Raw genomic sequence first — 19,485 nt, forward strand, 5'->3', positions numbered from 1 at the left:
CCCCCCCCCCCCCCCCCCGTCGCCCTGTCACCCCATACCTTGCCCTATGCATCTCTTCCATCTGACTTCTCTGGAATTCTATCCTTTTATAATAAACCAGTGATCTAGTAAGTAAAATGTTTCTCCACGTTCTGTGAGCCATTCTAGGAAATGAATTGAACCCAAGGAGTAGAGTGTTGGAACCTAGCTGGCCAGTTAGAAGTAACAGGTAACGTAGACTTGGAACTGATCTTTGAACTGAGTTATTAAGCACTCCTATCTAGAGCCAGTTGGTCAGAAGGACAGGTAATAACCTGACTTTGCAACTGGCCTCTGAACTGAGGTTTGTGTGTGTTTGGGGGGTGGGAGGCAGTCTTGTAGGACTGAATCCTTAACCTGTGGAATCTGATACTCCTTCCAGGTAGTTAGAGTCAGAATTGAGTTGAATTCTCAGACACCCTATTGGTTTCTGAGAATTGTTCACTAGTGTGGGGAAACCTGCCCCCACTCTACAAATTGGAAATTGCGTTTCAGAATACCCCAAGACAAGAATACTAAGAGGGTGCCAATGCTCTTACTACAGGACTCATTATATCTGCCTTATCCTACATTTCCCATCTGGCACTGCTCTGGGCTCCTTTAGCAGAAGATAACGCGGGTAAGAGAGGTGTTAGCTCTAACCACGCCACAAACCACTAGGCGCCTTCTGCACCCTGCTCAGTGTGCCCTCAGGGGCTACCAAGGCAGTAGTATAATTGAGCTGGAGCTACCAGTACCCCCAGGGAGGCTTCAGAGACGCTGCCATGTCTGTGGCATCCAGCTGAGAGTAGTGTGTCATGGAGTCTGTTGGATTGGACTTGTTCCTGAGTGCATGTGACAACCCCTAGCAAGTCCTGGAAATAATCAGGTATGTTTTCTGGGGCTTTGAGGTCCTTGTGCGACCAGGCAGCTGGGCAGTTAGGTTATGCCTAGCTTTTGTTTTATGCAACCAACAGTGGACCTGGTTGCAGTGGAGTGGCAACTGCAGGCTGTCTAGCTAGATTGTTTCTTTCAGTTCCTCCTCAGTGTACCCCCCCCCCAGGTGGGCTGGGAATCCATGATGTACTTTGTAAATATCTGAAATGTGTAAATCCAAAACACTATGTAAATATCTGAAAAGACAGGTTTTTCAGGGAGAGGAAGGAACCAGCAAAGGCCAAAGATCTGAGGTGGGAATATGCTTATCATGTTCAGGGAATGGTAAGGAGGCTGGTTGGTACAGAGTGAGGGGGGCAAGAAGGAACCGACACTAGAGAGTGAATGGTGGGCGTACCATGTCCACTTTCCCAGATCGCATCCCGCCCAGGCATTGTTTTAAACCTGGGTCTTGGTTTCTTTGGTGATTCATTTCCCTCAAAACCTCAGTAGTCCTCTGATCTATTCGTTTTGGATGTTGCCAGAGTTCTTTCCTGGGCCTAGCTGTAAAGTCTACCTTACAAATTTGCCTCCTCATTCCTGTGCTGCTCCCTTTTGAAATGAACAGTGGCTGCCTTGATGACATTTCAGTCTGATTTTTGCTTAGGGCAGAGTCTCCCTGTTTATTTTTTTATTTTTATTATTTTAATGTTTCTTTTTGAGAGAGCGCGCGCATGCGCGTAATGGGGACAGCAGGCTCCGTGGAGAGTGAGCAAAGCAATGGAGTTTGTTGAGGGAAAGTACAAAGCCCTCAAGAGTGAGAGGGGTCCCGACCGGGTAGCCCCTGAAGATTTCTGTCCCTGACTTTTTTGGGGGACCTTATCAGAAAGTTTGTGAGACTCTTTGCATGGCACCTAGCCCCGGTGGGTCTGGAATATGTGTATCCTTTTTCTTTTTACAACCCCCTCTGCTTTTTCAAGCCTCCCACCTGAAGCTGCAGTCTGCCTCCCTGAAGGTCCCTTATCTCTCCCTGCCTAATGTGAACCCTTTCTCTATTCAAGATCATGACCTGAGCCGAAGTCAGACGCTTACCCAGTAGAGCCACCCAGGCACCCTAGAGTCCCCCTGGTTAAGGAGTTTTACAAGTCTTTGTGTCAAGAGGTGACCCTATTGCAGCTGCTAAGCTGGTACGAGGTAATGGTTTTTAGATGGTATATTACTTACAGAGACAAGGTAAGATCAGACCAGCATGGTGTCCTCTCCCCATGTCCCTAGTCCCACAGGGTAACACTGAACATGAGGAACCAAATGACAGACCACCAGAGTGGTAAGTCACTCTGCTGTGCAGCCCCGCAAGTTTTAGAGAAGGCCACAGAAGCTTGCAGCTGGATCCCAGCGGGGAGGTAGGGAGGCTAGAAAGCACTGCCCTCCCCCAGACCAGGGAGAGGGATAAGAAACAGTCTCTTGGCAGTCTTCCACAAGATAGGGATGAGAACCAACACTGTATGTAGCAGCTGCCTGTTCTTATCTCCCCTTGTTCCAGGAGGAATCACAGAGGATTCTGCCCAAGGCTTGAATCAGACTGCAGATGCCTTGTTTGTGTGGCTTGCATGGAGATGTGCAGAGTCATCGGTCTGTCAGGATGGAGCTCCCCTACTCTTAACGTTACACAAAGGCTTTTTCAGTATTCTCTTATTTGGGAGGCAGAGGCGCAGTCCGCTTTTCTAATCTTGCATCCCCAAATTTCTTATTTCGTTTCTGCACCTTAACCCGCCAATTCTTGCCTGAGCTTTTTTCTTTCTTGTAATGCCTTGCTTAAATACAGCAGGTCACCATCAGCACATGCTGACATCACTTTCCGCCATCCTTTCCTAAAGCTGTAGGCTCCAAAGGCACTTGGCCTGACTTCCTTCTATTACAGGTACCACTTGCTATTGAACAAGTCTCCATCTTTATTTTTTTTTAACGTTTTTTTTCTTTGACTCTCCATCTTTCTAGCCTCCAATATCATTTTCTCGTTCCCTGGTTCAAACAAAAATTTCTTTATTGCTCATCCTATCCTACCCAGTGGGTGAACAGGTCATTGGGACAGCCCTCCGTGCTTTCATTCTGAAAAGAGGCTTTGCTGGCTTCAACACATGGCTACCAAGGTCATCGTTAGGGTGAAGGTTCTGAGCCATTTCTGTTACAGCAAGCTGCAAGTGGAGAAAAACACATAGGAGTATTGCTTGGGAGGTTCACACAGACAGGCTGAAAATGGTACAGGAAATCTGTTGTCGAATTCCATGCGGCCACACCTAACTGCAAGCGAGGCTGGGAAATGTCTGTCCAGGAAGAAGTGGAGAGAGCAGGGATTAGGTGAGTGGCGAGGAGTCTCTGCCACAGCGTGTTGTGGAATAGTGTATTGATAGTGCAGGTGGTGAGCAGTGGCTGAATTCTGGATTTCTCCAGAAGGTAGGGACCCCGGAATTTGTTGACACCAAGGTTTTTGGCCTGAAAAATTAGAATAGAGTTGCTGTATGCCAAGATGGTAAAGTCTACAAGAACTCAGTTTTAAGCATGTGATTTTTAAGGTCCTTGTGAGCATCCACGTGGATACACTAAATAGCAGTGTGAGATGCAGGTTTCCAGTTCAAAGGAGTGATCGGGACTGAATATATAAATGTGGGACCCCTCAGTACATGCGTGGTATTTAAAGCTATTAAACAACACTAACTGCAAAACTATATACAGTAATACTGAATTTCATTTATTCTACAAAGCACATTTTTTTTACATCTAAAGATCTTTGAAATTGGAATGTGGCTTACAACACTAAATACAGGCTTCAGTTATGATTGACAGTGTTTTCTTTGTTAGAAGCATTTAAAATAATGATGTGTCAGGCACCTGGGTGGCTCAGTTGGTGAAGTGTCCAACTTCGGCTCAGGTCTTAATCTCTCAGCTTGTGAATTTTCACCCCGCGTCAGGCTCTGTGCTGACATCTCAGAGCCTGGAGCCTGCTTCATGTTCTGTGTCTTCCTCTCTTTCTCAAAAATAAATAAATGTTGAAAAAGTTTTTTTTTAAATAATGATATGTCTTATAATTGGTGGCACCCCAGATTCAATGAAACCATAATAATAATAGTAAAAATGATAAGGATATCGAGCATTTAATAGTGTGCATCAGACAATGTCAAGCTACTTCCGTGATTATCTTGACGTGTAGTCATAGGAATGTTAAGAGCTCAGATACTGGGGCATGACTGCATGGGTCTGAATTCTGGCTCTGAGATTACAAACCATATGCCCTTGGCCAAATGCTTAATCTGTTTGTGCCCCCTGGGTGTCATATGTAAGAGGTGAGTCACTGGGTTCTACTGTAGCTGAGACTATACTGTATGTTAACTAATTTGAGAATAAAAAAAATCTGTGCCCTAGTTTCCCCATCTCTAAAATGGGATGATAACAGTACCTAACTTAGAGGTTTATTATGAGTATTAAAGGAACTAGCACATGTGAAGTTCTTAAAACAGTGCTTAACACATGGTAGCTGCCAAATTATTAACATTATTAACAAAATTAACATTGTTAGAACTGTGGAAATTGTATGTGTATGTAAAAATTCATCAAGCATGAAATCTTGCCATTTGCAACAACATGAATGGAGCTAGAGAGTATTAATGCAAAGCGAAATAAGTCAGAGAAAGACAAATAACAATATGGTTTCACTCATGTGGAATTTAAGAAACAAACACGCAAAGAGAAAAAAATGGAGAGGCAAACCAAGAAACAGACTCTTAACTACAGAGAACAAACTGGTAGCCAGAGGGGAGGTGGGTAGGAAAATGGGTGAAATAGATGATGAAGATCAAGGAGTGTGCTTGTAATCAGCAGCGGGTGTTGTATAGATGTGTTCAGTCACTATATTGTATACCTGAAACTAATATAACACTATGTTATCTAACTGGAATTTAAATAACTTCTTATTAAAAAAAAAAAAAAAAAGAACAGGGACACCTGTGCAGCTCAGTCAAGGGCATCCAGCCCTTGATTTTGGCTCAGGTCATGATCCCACGGTTGTGGGATCAAGCTCTGAGTTGGGCTCCTTGCTGATTGTGGAGCCTGCTTGATATTCTCTCTCGCTCTCTCCCTCCCTCCCTCCCCCCTTTCTCTCCCGCTCTGCTGCTCTCCCTCACTCATGCTCTCTCTAAAATGATTAAAAACAATAAAAATAATAAAAAAATAACATTCCAACCAAAAAAATTCAAGATATACTCTTTAATGCATTTTACTCACATGGCTATATGTATTTTACACCTCAGTAAAAGAAGAAAACAAACCAAAACAAAAGTTTAGAGAAAAAGAGATCATCTGTCTTGTAAATAAGAAAAAAGTTTGTGTAGAACAATATTCATAGAGATATTTTTGTCTGAAATTACTATAGTTTCTCTAGCTTTCTTTCAATTAGTGTCAGCATAGTACATCTTTTTCTGTCCCTTTACTTTTAATTTATCTGTGTCTTTATATTTAAAGTGGGTTTCCTATCGGCAACAAATAGTTTGGGTTTTTTTTTTTTTTAATCCACTCTAACAGTTTCTTTCATTTGGTATATTTAAACCATTGATGCTTACTGATCCAGTTGGGTTAATATTTGTCATATTTGTTCCTGTTTTCCATTCACTGTCCTCATTCTTTGTTTTTTGTTTTTTTGTTTTCTACTTTTTTCTGCATTTTCTTTTAAATGAGGTATAATTGACCTATAACATTATATTAGTCTCAAGTGTGTAACATGATTTACTCTGTGTAAATATTGTGAAATGATCACCACAATAAATCTAGCCAACATCCATCACCATACATAGTTAATTTTTTTCTTATGAGAACTTTTAAGATTTACTTTAACTCTCTTTACTCTCTTTAAATATCTGATACAATATTACTATTATTATTAGTAGTAGTTTATTTTAAAGAGAGAGAGAGAGCATGAGAGGGGGAGAAGAGCAGAGGAAGAGAGAGAGAATCTTAGGCAGGTTCCACACTCAGAGTAGAGTCCACGCAAGGCTCCATTCCAAAATGCTCATGTCATGACCTGAGCCGAAATCAAGAGTCAGATGCTCAACTGACTGAGCCACCCAGATGCCCTTCCAATATAATATTAAGTATAATCTTCATGCTGTAAACTATGTTCCTATCCCTTATTTATTTTATAACTGGAAGTTTATACCTTTTGACACCCTTTGCCCATTTTGCCCTGCCTCCCATCCTCCTACCTCTGACAACCACGAATCTAGTCTCTGTATCTATGGGTTTTTGTTTTTTTTTCTTTTAAGATTCTACATATAAATGAGATCATACAGTCTTTGTCTTTTTCTGTCTTATTTTACTTTTGCCCTCAGGGTCCATCCATAATAATGTCGCACGATGGCAAGATTTCATTCTTTTTATGGCTGGATAATATTCCATCTTCTGTGTGTGTGCACACCTATCACATTTTCTTTATTCATTCACTGATGGACACTTAGGTTGTTTCCATATCTTGGCTATTGCAAATAATGGTGCCGTGACCATGGGGGTGCTGTATTCTCAGGTTTTAACAGGACATTTTGTTGATTGTGTTTTCTTTCATCTCTTAGTATATCAATTATACTCCTTTTTTAAATGATTGCCCAAGAGTGTGCAATATACATGTGAAATTAGTCCATATCCATTTTCAAGTAACACTATCATTTCATGGATAGTGCAAGTTCCTTATAACAGAATATTCCTAATTCCTCCCTTCTGTTTCTTATAACATTGCTGTTGTTTATTCACTTATCTGTAAGCTTATTAAATGTCGTTATTGCTATTATTATTGCTAACATTGTCACTATTATTATTTTGAACAAACTGTGAACTGTTAGATCCATTAAGAATAAAAAATTATTTTACTTTACCTACATTTATTTCTTGTTTAGTGTTCTTCCTTACTTTGTGTCGGTCCAATTTCCTGATCTCTATATTTTTATTTTTTTCTGAAGCACTTTTAACAGGTCTGTTCACAACAAATCCCCTCAATTTTTGTTTGAGAGTGTTTATTTCCTCTGCACTTCAGAAGAATGATTGGCTGGATATAGAATTCTGCGTTGGTGTTTTTTTTCTTTCAACACTTAAAGTATTTCTCTTTACTCTTCTCTCTCTTTGCTTGCTTGGTTTCTGAAGAGAACTCTAATGTAGTTTTTTTTTTTTTTTTTTTGCTCCTCTGTAGGTAAAGTGTTTTTCTTTTTCTTCTGGCTTCTTTTAAGATTTTATCTTGTCTTTGATTTTCTATAGTTTGAGGAGGATATGGCTAGGTATACATTTATTGGCATTTATCATGCTTGGTATTCTCTGAGCTTCCTGGATCTATGGTTTTGTCATTAATATTAGAAAATTCTCAGCCATTATTACTTTAAATATCCCTTCTGTTCCTTTCTCTCTTTTTTTTCCTTCTGTTATTCCCATTATGAATTTTGCAATTTTCTCTTTGCATTTCAGTTTTGGAAGTTTGTGTTAATATATATTCAGTCTCACTCATTCTTTGGCTATGTCTGTTCTATTAATGAACCCATCAAAGGCTTCCTTCTTTTTTCTTAATGTTTATTTATTTTTGATAGATAGAGTATTAGCAGGGGAGGGGCAGAGAGAGAGGGAGACACAGAATCCAAAGAAGGCTCCAGGCTCTGACCTGTCAGTACAGAGCCCGACAGTGGGCTCGAATTCACAAACCACAAGATCATCACCTGAGCTAAAGTTGGACGCTTAACTGACTGAGCCACCCAGGCGCCCCTTTTTTCTTTTTTTTTTTTAATGTTTATTTACTTATTTTTGAGAGAGAGAGAGAGAAAGTGGGGGAGGGGCAGGGAGAAAGAGGGAAAGAGAGAGAATCCCAGGCAGGCTCCACACTGTCGGCACCAAGCCAGATGCAGGGCTCTGTCTCAGGATCTCAAGATCATGACCTGAGCCGAAATCAAGAGTTGGACCCTTGACAGACTGAGCCACCCAGGCGTCTCTCAAAACCATTCTTTGATGTTACAGTGTGTTTCTAGCATTTCCTTTTGATTCTTAAGAGTTTCCAACTCTGTGCTTATGTTACTTATCTGTTCTTACATGTTGTTCACTTTTCCCACTAGAACTCTTAGCATATTAATCCTAGGCTTTCAAAATTCCTGGTTTCATAATTCTCACATCTCTTCCATGTCTGAGTTTCCTTCTGATGCTTGCTCTGTCTCCTCATACTGTGGTTGTTTTTTTTTTTTTTTTTGTCTTTTGATATGCCTTGTAATTTTTGGTTGAACATTGGAGATGACATACTGGGGAAAAGAAACTGTAGAAATGGACCTTTAGTGATGTGGTAATGAGGGGGGTACATTCTCTAGCCATATGATTAGGCCTCAGGCTTTAGTGAGCCTGGGCCCCTGAACTGTGCCTATTACAAGTGCTTCTCATTTCTTTCCTTTCCCTCCATTTGAGGTGAAGCAGAAAGGATAGAGGGGGCCGAGGCTGGAGTTGATATTTCCTTTCCCCCTTGTAAAAGGCTAGAGTGAACCCCCCTCACCCGCTTAGGCTTACTCTCTCTCTACTGATAGGCAGGAGGTGTATTTCTCTTGACAACATGGTGGAGCTCCTAGAGGTAAAATTATGGAGTTTCTACCCCATAATCGGACTGGACCTTCCCCAACACACACACACACACACACACACACACACACACACTCACATACTCCTGGTGTCTTAAATTCTAGCTTGTCCACACTGAGTCTCCAGTGATTCATCATTACAGTTTAAATTTTCTTAGCCTCGTCCTGGTTCAAGCTTTAGGCTTCTGTTTCTGCCATAGTAAACAGTAATTGTCTGTATGTTCCTGTCTCTCAATTTTGGGGGTCAACAGTTAGTTCTGTGACCTCAAATTGCTGATGGATCTAAGAAGAGTTGTTGATTTTCCATCTGCTCAACTTTTCTGGTAAGGATGCTATAATGATTTCCAAGCTTTTTACATGTTGGACCAGAAACTGGAAGCAGCATTTTCTTATAACAGCAAATGATTAAAAACATGACAAATGTGTATCATCTATCAGGAATGGACTGGCTATTTAAATTTAAGAAAAGAATTTTTTTATAGTTTATTTTTGAGACAGAGCACGAATGGGGGAGGGGCAGAGAGAGAGGGAGACACAGAATCTCAAAGAGGCTCCAGGCTCTGAGGTGTCAGCACAGAACCTGACGCGGGGCTGGAACCCATGAATCGTGAGATCATGACCAGAGCTGAAGTCGGATGCTTAACCTACTGAGTCACCCAGGTGCCCCAAGGACTGGCTATTTAAATTATCATGCATACACCCAATGGAATACTGTGTAATCAAAAAGGTCAGCTCTGGATGTCTTGATATGGAAAGATTTGCAAGATATTTTAAGAGACAAAATGTAAGGTACAGAAAATAAATACCCTGAATGAATGTTCTTTGCTAAATGTTCTCTGAAGGGAATAAATGTTTGTTTTGAAGAAGGACAGGTACCCATACTACTCTCTTCAAAATAAGTAAAGGAAATGTAATTTCAAAAGATCAGCAGAAAATACACCAAGATTATAGCAATCACGTTTTAGCATTATAGGGGTTTTTGTTTTCCAATTTTCCAAACTTTCTTAATTTGGTTACATTATTTCTATAATTTTTTAAGATGAGTATTCATTCATAAGAAAAATCTGGAAGATAATACACAAAAATGATGATAGTGGTTATTGGTTTTTGTGATGGAAGTGTTGGAGACCACCCTAACCAGGGAACTAGGACAATAGACAGTGGGAGATGAGGCAACAGAAAATTTTCCACTGTTTGTGAACCCTAGCAATAACAAGAAACGAGCAGAAGGGCGAAAAGAAATGTAACAACTTTGTAACCTTGAGTCTTGAACAAACAAGACTAGCACATTGTCTTTGCAATCTGCTTCTGCGCATGCTTGCTTGCCTGCTAAATTTGTTTTGCAGGACTCTGCATCAGGTAACCACTCCCCTTTTATTGGGAAAGTTCTTGCTTCTGTAAAACCGCTTGCTCCTACCCTCTGTGCTGTGATTGATCATTTCAAACCTCATCGGAGACAAAGAACTCTAAAACCGATAGGTTCCTGCCAAAAGTAATATGTTATGTGTAAAAATACTGGTTACTATAAGGTGCTGTAATTGGCTGACTGATAAATGACGTGCTCACAAAACCCTTAAAAACCCCATGCTCCAACCTGGTGGTGCGCTCCCTGGGTACTTTCATCACCCCGGGGGGAGCCCGTTCGGCCAAACTAAAATAATCTGTAATAAAGCTCTCAAAAACTCTCTGGCTGTTGCCTGAGTGAGTTCGATCTCAGTGGGTTATAACAGAAGTAAGGAGTTTCTCCCATTTGCCATTTTGTAATTTTATATTACATATAAAATAATGTTTATTTGCAACACACACACAGGTTTTATTTTTTTTAAGCATCTGGTGTCCAGGTTAGGCTTGGACCAGGTTGGTTATACCACCTGTTACACCAGCATTCCTAGCACACATTTAAACACTATTACAGGGGCTCCTGGGTGGCTCAGTCGGTTGGTTAAGCGTCTGACTTTGGCTTAGGTCCTATCTCGTGGGTCGTGAGTTCGAGCCCCACATCAGGCTCTGTGCTGACAGCTCTGAGCCTGGATTCTGCTTCGGATTCTGTGTCTCCTTCTCTCTGTCCCTCACCCCCCCCCAAAAATAAACATAAAAAAGAAGCTATTATAAATCACTATTTTGATACACTGTCCCTTACTTGTTGAAGGGCTTGAAAAGCAGAAAAAACTGGCTGATTTGCAAACAATGTAGTTATTCTCCAGTCCTTGAGCACATTGAGTGCAGCAACTGTAAGGATGCAGGTCTGAATTCGACTTCTCAGAATCATTAGATAATAGAAGGGCACATGTTGCCCAAGGAAGGAGGGACCACCCTTGTAACACCCAATCAGGAAAGGCCAGCTAACATCTTTAACATTTCTAAGGGCGGGCCTAAAGATGGAGGCTATAAGATAATCACCTATTGCTTAAGACTAGTCACGCTGTACGTGAGGGTCCTGGGCCCACTCTGATTGGTTAATTCTCTAAATGTTGTGATTGGCTCCCACCAAAAGTATCAATGAATGGTTAAACCTGCTGTCAATATACTGTGTCACCATTTCCTGTAACTCCCCCTTCCCAAAAAAGCCCCTACCTCGCTGTGTTCGGGGCTCTCAGCATGAATCATCCACTGCGCCGGTAAAGTCTGCAAGCCTGAGATTAGGCTCGGCCAGCCTAAGCTCTTAATAAAACTGCCCTTTGCTTTTGCATGCGTGACTCGGTCTCCCTGGTAGTCTCTGGTTTTGGGGGGCGATATTAAAATCTGGGTATAACACAACAACAAATAACACCTGCAAATGGCTACTTGAGTTTGCAAACCCAAGAGCAGAACACTGATATCCTCTGTATTACCTAGATCAACCTAGAAAGAAGCAAGAAGTCCTGAAATGGGCCCAAAAATAAAAAGGGAAAGAATTGATGCTATATAGGTAACAAACCGTCATTTGCATGTTTTCTAGAAAGAATAAATTTTATCTGAAAGAAAGAGGCAAAACACATACGTAAGAGCCAAGAAAGAACGGTTTCTAGCAGTCAGAAATGTAAGGCTTAGAAGACAGATGTAAATGAAAACAAAAAACCAGAAACCTCACCAATTTGGTTGAAAGAAAGCCTCTTTCTATTTGCATGAAGTTTGAATTACAGAGTGTATTTAGAGAAATAACACTTTACTACATCTTATATGTAGAATATAATTATATGCATTAGAATATGTACGATGGACAGTTGAACAGTAGGGGTTTGAACTGTGCAGATCCACTTATGTGAATTATTTTTGATAAATACCACCCAGTATTGTAAATGTGTTTTCTTTTTTATGATTTGTTTAAAATAACATTTTCTTGGGGCGCCTGGGTGGCCCAGTCGGTTGAGCGTCCGGCTTCGGCTCAGGTCATGATCTCACAGTCCATGGGTTCGAGCCCCGTGTCGGGCTCTGTGCTGACAGCTCAGAGCCTGGAGCCTGGTTCAGATTCTGTGTCTCCCTCTCTCTCTGTCCCTCCCCAGCTCGATGTCAATGTCTCTCAGAATAAAGACATAAAAATAATTAAAATAAAATGAAATAAAATAACATTGTCTTTTCTCTTATGTGACTGAATCCTCTATGTGATGCACATACATATGTGTCAGTTGACTTTATGTTATCAGTAAGGCTTCTGGTCAACAGTAGGCTATGAGTACTTAAGTCGTTGGGGAGTCCAGTTTCATGTAGATTTTTTACTGCATGGGTGGGGTTCGGTGTCTCTAAACCAATATGTTGTTCAAAGGCCAACTGTATGTTACATATTCTTAACAGATGAAATCTTCCTTGACGCTCTGAAAGAAGGAAATCTCATATTTTAGTAGCCTACACTACTTAATTAAGCTACCTTAATTGCTAAGAATGATTTAGGACTTTAGTGTTTTTTGTTTGTTTGTTTGTTTGCTTTTGAGAGAGAGACAGAGAGGGAGAATGTCAAGCAGGCTTTGTGCCACCAGCACAGAGCCTGATGCTGGATTAGAACTCAAAAAACTGTGAGATTATGACCTGAGCCGGGACCAAGAGTTGGATGCTCAACTGACTCAGCCACCTAGGCGCTCCCAGGAGTTTACTATTTTTTTTTAAGTTTATTTATTTATTTTGTGAGAGACTGAGACAGTGTGAGTAGGGGAGAGGCAGAGAGAGAGAGAGAGAAAATCCCAAGCAGGCTCCATACTGTCAGCACAGAGCACGAACGCATGAAACCATGAGACCATGACCTGAGCCAAAACTGAGAGTCAGATGCTCAACCTACTGAGCCATCCAGGCGCCCCCCAGTTGATTAATGCCTTTTATAAAATCCAATGAATGATAGGGCAAGCATAGACTTCTAGACTGGTTCTGTCTGAATGCCATGTTCTAATTTAACAAATTCCAAATTAATTATGTTGAACTATATGAAGTAGTAGCAAATGAGGATATTTATGAGCTTGCGGTGTTGTGATTTATAAGAAATATATATTTGGTCATTCAGATGACCAAAATATATTTCTCATATCTTTGGTCTTTGTCCAAGGTTCCTGGCTCAAAATCCTTGGAATTTCCTGAGCAATAAGAGCAGTGGGAACATCTTTTTTTCTAATATTTGACCTTTTGTCCTCAGTTCCTGAAGCTCTATGGCTTCAGAGCCATAAAGGTGAAATGGGCGTCTTGTTCATAACAAGCCCCTTTCTCCACCACAACTGGGTTCATATTAATGAGGTGACATCTGGAAAGCACCTAAAGATGGGGGCTCCAATCTTCAGGGAGCAAAGAGAGACTGGAGATTGAATAGATCACCAATGATCAATAAGTACATCAACCTTGTTTATATAATAAAGCCTCCACAAAAACCTAAAAGTGAGAGGGTTCAGAGTTTCCAGACTGGTGAACGAATGGAGATATGGGAGAATGGCGTACTTGGATAGGGCACGGAATCTCCGTGCCTCTTACTCACCTGTCCTGTCCCTATGCATCTCTTCCATTTGGCTGTTCTTGAGTTATGTCCTTTTATGTTAAATCAGTCATCTAGTAAGTAAAATGTTTCTCTAAGTTCTGTGAATCGCTCTTGCAAATTAATGGAACCCAAGTAGGGTGTCATGGGAACCTTTGATTTATAGCCATTTGGACGGAAGCATAGGGTGACATCCTGAATTTGTGTTTGACATCTGAAGTAATGTGAGGTGGGCAGTCTTTTATGACTGAGTCCTTAATCTGTAACTCAAGCTGGGGGTCCTTGGAACCTCAGATCTTTGGCTTGTCAGAAGCACAGGTGACAACCTGTAATTGCAATTGGGATCTGAAGTGAAGGGCATTCTTGGTGGGACTGATCCCTGACCCTGTGGAATCCGATGCTCTCTCTGGGTGGATAGTGTCAGAATTCAGTTGAATTGCAGGACACCCAGCTGGTGTCAGAGAATGGTTAATTGTTGATGTGGGGGAACTACCGCCCCCCTCACATTGAAATTGGTGATCAGAACCTCGCAGCTTAACAGGTTTGCTTTATAATGGCACAAGCAATGATTCTTCTAAATTGGAGTGGACTTTGAGGGAACTCTTCAAAAGGAAAAGTTGGTTGAAAATTTGCCTTTTTTACAAAATTTCCAGGCTGGCTACGAGGAAATAGGGAGGTTCTGTTAAGGCACAAAGCAAGAGGGAGCTGAAGTTTCACCACACTGCAACAGAGAGAATGTAGTAAGAATTTGAGTTGGTGTTTAAATTACCAAATGGGTTGTCTGGGTGACTGCAGTGCAATTTTGATTGTAATTGTAAAAATGGTTGAGAAAGTCAGGTTGACTTTGCAGTCAACCTTTTTAAAATTTTTTTTGAGAGAGAAAGAACGTGCATGATGGCAAGCAGGGGAGGGGTGGAGAGAGGGAGAGAGAATCACCAGCCTCATGGAGCGGGATGTAGGGCTGAAACTCATGAACTGAGAAATCATGACCTGGAGCTGAAACCAAGAGTCAGTTGCTTAACCAACTGAGCTACCCAGGTGTCCCACTTTTATTTTTTAAATATTTATTTATTTTGGGGCATCTGACTTCAGTCATACTGTGATCTCGTGGTTCATGGGTTTAAGCCCTATGCTGGGCTCCGTGCTGAAAGCCAGCTCAGAGCCTGGCGCCTGTCTTCAGATTCTGTCTTCCTCTTTCTCTGACCCTCCCCTGCTCACGGTGTCTCTCTCTCTCTCTCTCTCTCTCTCTCTCTCTCTCTCTCTCTCTCTCTCTCTCAGGAAAAAATAAAAACCAAAACATTAAAAAAGAAAAGAAAAGAGAAACCAGGGGCGCCTGGATAGGTCAGTTGGTTGAACTAAAACTCTGGGTTTCAGTTCAGGTCATGATCCGAGGGTCATGGGATTGAGCCCTGGGTCGGGCTCCTCACTGAGCATGGAGCCTACTTGAGATTTCTCTCTCTCTCTCTCTCTCCCTCCCTCCCTCCCTCCCTCTGCCCTTCTCCCCTGCTCATGCTCTCCCTCTAAAATAAAATTTAAAAATATATTTAAAAAAGACAAAACAAAGGAAATAAGAAGGAAGGCCTGGACTATATGGACACTAAGGAGCTTGCACTATTACATTGAATGTATTCTTTTAACTTGAAACTGTTCATTGCCTATCCCATTAATTGAGTGGATGTCATTGTGTGTATTCCATTCCACACAATATTCCACAATATTCCATTGTGTGTATATACCACAGCTCGTTTTTCCACTCATCTATTGATGGATATTTGGATTGTTTCTAGAATTTGGCTATTGTGAATAGTGCTGCCATGAACAGGATGAAAAAGTATCTAAGCCCCTGCTTCCAGTTCTTGTGGGTACATGCTTAGGAGTGGAATTGCTGTTTCATATGGTGATTTTATGTTTAGGTTTTGGGGAACAGCCAAACTGTTTTCTGCAGCAGCTGCCCCATTTTACATCCCCCCCCAGCAGTGCACAAGTGTTCCAATTTCTCCACATCCTTGCCAACATTTTTTATTTTCCACTTTTTTTTTATTATAGCCATCCTTGTGGGTTTGAAGTGGCATCTCATTGTGGTTTTGATTTGCATTTCCCTCTAGACTAGTGATGTTGAGCATCTTTTCTTGGCTTATTGCGAAAATGTCTGCTGGGATTTTGATAGGGATTGTGTTGGCTCTGAAGATCAATTTGGGGGGTATTGCTATCTTAACAAAATTGTCTTCTAACCCTTGAACATGGGCTGTTTTTCCATTTTTTTGGTCATCTTTAATTTGTTTTAATGATGTTTTGTAGTTTTCATTGTACAAGTCTTGCACTTCGTTTGTTAAAGTGATTCCTTAGCATTTTATTCTTTTTGATGCAGTGATGTAATGGAATTTTTCTTAATTTTATTTTTATTATTAAAAATTTTTTAATGCTTATTTTTAAGAGAGAGAGAGGGAGACACAATCCAAAGCAGGCTCCAGGCTCTGAGCTGTCAGCACAGAGCCCGACGCAATGCTTGAACCCACGAACATGACCTGAGCCAAAATTGGATGCTTAACTGAGCCACCCAGGTACCCCTTGATTTTGTTTTTAGATTATTGCTAGTACATAAAAATACAATCGGCTTTTTATTATTGATCTTATATCCTGAAACTTTGCTAAACTCGTTCATTAGCTCTAATAGTTTTTTAAAGTGGATTTCCCAGGAGTTTCTATATATAAGATCATGTCATCTGTAAATAGAGGATAGAGGTGGTTTAATTGTTCCTTTCTTACTTGGGTGTCTTCTAGTTCTTTTTCTTGCTGTGGTTTTGAACCACAAGTACAATGTTGAATAGAATTGGTGAAAGTGGACATTTTTTTTTAAGGTGCAGTTTTGATAGGGTTCAAAGACCCATGATCGGCACTTTCCAGTCCTGACTGGTAAACCTGGGGAAATTGCTTGTCCTTTCTGTTTTTTTATCTAAAGTTAGTGATTGCAATATATGTTTGGGCCACCTCAGAGGCTTCTAAGGATTAAGTAAAATCATGTGTGTAGCAAACCTACAGTGTACACAGTAATGTTTGCTCTTTAGGGGCTCATAAGGTAATGGAGAAAAGAAACCATTCGTGGATGTAATTATAAAAGCAAGGAAACGTGCTATGAATTATTAGGGCTATGAATTATTTTTTGGACACCTTATTAGGTTATTTCTGTGGTGAAAACATAGTCTAGTAACGTATAGAGAAAGGATTTTAAAATTTAAGACGCTAGTAGTGTGCTATTATCCCGAAGTAGTTCGGATTCCATTTAAACAACTCTATTACAAATTGACAGAATTATAGCATAACTAAATCTAACTCTGTTCCATACAAAACATAATAATCTTGCTGTGGTACAATTTTGCATTTAATGTCCAGAAACATTTTAAGTCATAAGGAAACCTGTGGTAGATTAGGAACCGCATTTCTTTTCTCTTCATTTGGTCATCCAAGGTAGACTGTATAGAATTGTTGAAAGCACTCCATTTATTTGAGGTTAGCCTGGTAACCTTTAGTTTGGAATATAAACATTGTAGAAGGTCATCCCTGACATACATAGTGGGTGTCATGGGTTCTTAGAACCCTTCTGAGTTCTTTTTTTTTTTTTAATATTTTTTATTTTTGAGAGACAGAGACAGTGCGTGCAGGGGAGGGTCAGAGAGAGAGGGAGATACAGAATCTGAAGCAGGCTCCAGGCTCTGAGCCGTCAGCACAGAGCCCGACGCGGGGCTTGAACCCATGAACCGTGAGATCATGACCTGAGCCGAAGCCGGACACTTTAGCCGACTGAGCCACCCAGGCGCCCCAGAACCCTTCTGGGTTCTAACACTGAATTGTGCTGATGTTTGGGCAAAAGAGACTAACCTTGCTACATTTAATACTGCTTAGTCGCAATACCTCCCGTGACACTTGCTGTTCTAAGGGCTCCTATGGCCAAAGTGTGGTCGGTCATAGTAAGGTTGTAAGGAAGCCCAAGTGTTTTAAGGTATTGATGCTGCAGGATCATGTGAATGAGTTTCTCAGAGCACCTGCTTCATAGAGTGGGGAGAAGGCCCTCCCCCTTAATTCTCCCCCCGCCCCATCCCGCAGGAGATAGCCACACCTTCCCACTATCGGGGCGGAGCAGGTGGCCCGGCCTTGGAGACCTCGAACCGATGCCACCCCCAAGGAACCCGCCCAGTGGGTCTGGCTGGGTCACGAGCCAAGTGACGCGGGTCAGCTGCGCCCCCCGGACCCCCACGCACCGGGGGTGCGACTGCCCAGTGCATGGTCTCAAGAGCTAGTCTTTCCGCTACCCTTCCCCCAACAATCCCGGAAAGGGGAGGGAGGCTGGTGACGTCATCATCCGGGCACTCAACGGCGGGGCCACGGTTCACAATGGAACAAAAACAAGCGGCCCAAGTCGAACTCTGAGGGAGAACTCTGAGGGACACAGCTGCAGTTTACGCAGTTAACCCTGTCCTGACCACACAGTCTGCCAGTCCTGATCTCCCAGCTCCTTCTCTGGCGTGGCGCGCCAGATCCTTCCGGGCTTCCCTTCCCCCACGTTTCCTCGTCCTCGTGTCACCTATGCCCTCACAACGGTCCCGACTTGAGGGGTTTGGAACACAGTTCCTCGTCATAGCGGGACACTAGAGGGGCCGGCCGGAAGCAACGTTTGTGCCTGAACCATCATTACCGCATTGTGTTCCCCTCCCCCACTTTAGCTCTCCGGGTTCCAAGCGTCTTTCGCCTGGCCCGGCTTCCCCCGTGGCACGCGAAACTCTCCCTGGCTCGACGGCCCAGGGTGGAGGGGAAGGGAGCAGAAGGAGCAGCTGAGCGAGATGGGGGGGGTAGGTAAGAGGAGGTGGAGGAGGAGGGCTAGGGGGCGGGTCCTGTGATGGGCGGAGCTTCACGGGGGCGGGGAACTTTACTGCTTTGGGCGGTGCTGGGGCTAGTGGGAGTCTGCGCCGCCGCGCTGCTGCCTCCGCCGCCACCAGTGCTGCTGCCGCCGCCGCCGCCACAGCCGCCGCCACTGGCCGAGCGGTTTTTTTTTCTCTTTTTCTTTTTTTTCTTTCTTTTTTTCTTTCTTTTTTTTTTTTTGGTTTGCCGGATCCGCCATATTGGCGAGGACGGGCGTCCGCGGCTGCGGAAGCTAGTCTCCGCCGCCGCCGGAGCCGCAACCTCACAGAACCCGGCCCGTCCGGGCCTCTGCCGCGCGGAGCCCCTCCCCGCGTTGCTCAGCCCACAGGCCTCGCGGGAGCCCGCCGCTGCCGCCTCTCTCCCGGGAGGCGGCCGCCTCAGCCCCCGGTGCTCCGGTCGGCGCCGGGAGCAAGGAGCAAGCCGCAGCAAAGCGACCAGGCCCCGAGCGGGGACAGAGGCGGCGACCAGGGAAAGGTGAAGCCGCCACTGCAGGAGGAGGAGCAGGAGGAGGTGACGCAGGAGAAACGCACCGCCCGGAGCCCGTTTGAGGCGAGCGAGAGCCCCGGCCCGAGGGGAGAAGGGGGAAGAGGGCCGCCGCCGCCGGCAGAGGAGGAGGAGGAGGCGGCCGCGGCCACCGCTGCTGCTGCAGGGCGGGCGCGGCGAGCGGCGAATTCCGACGCCCCCTGTGCAGCTCCCTCGTCTTCACGCCTGCAGTCTTTCGACACACTTTGTCGCCCGTCACCGCTGGGCCTGGGGTGCGCCCAGGGACGGCCTTGTCCCGGGACTGAGTGATTCTCGCAGTTGCCTGCTTCCTCCGCCTGTCCTGGTTCTGAGGAGAAGACGCCTGTGTCGTGCGGTGAGTAGCCTGCCGCGCCGGGACGACGCGCTTTTCCGGGCCAACAGCTGGATCTGAGTGAGGGGAGGAGGGCGAGGGGGGTGTGCGAGCCCACGGTCGTCCCCTCCACCCCCAACTCGGCTGGCCGCCGGCCGGGCCGGGGGGCTTCCCCGCTCCCCCTCCTCCGCTCGGGGCTGGGCGAGCGCGCGTCGCGCGGGTGGGGGCGCCAGGCTCGGTTCCGGGCCGAGCCGGTGTCCCGGGAGCGTGTCAGTGTGTTTTGGACTGTGAAGGAAAATGGC

The 19,485-nt window shown here is 43.7% G+C and overlaps 1 protein-coding gene across 1 annotated transcript in view; it reads left to right on the forward strand.

Moving 5' to 3' along the window:
• The first annotated feature begins 17,715 nt into the window (after positions 1–17,715).
• The window catches only part of LOC115283378 (cuticle collagen 40-like), a 3,246-nt gene continuing 1,476 nt past the window's right edge, over positions 17,716–19,485 (forward strand). Inside the window, exons 1-2 of the mRNA XM_029929644.1 lie at positions 17,716–17,850; positions 18,286–19,207. Coding sequence (XP_029785504.1) covers positions 17,716–17,850; positions 18,286–19,143 — 993 coding nt within the window. The 3' untranslated portion in view covers positions 19,144–19,207. The remainder of the gene's footprint in view (positions 17,851–18,285; positions 19,208–19,485) is intronic.

Source organism: Suricata suricatta, chromosome X (genome assembly GCF_006229205.1).
Source record: "Suricata suricatta isolate VVHF042 chromosome X, meerkat_22Aug2017_6uvM2_HiC, whole genome shotgun sequence".
Classification (NCBI taxonomy): domain Eukaryota; kingdom Metazoa; phylum Chordata; class Mammalia; order Carnivora; family Herpestidae; genus Suricata; species Suricata suricatta.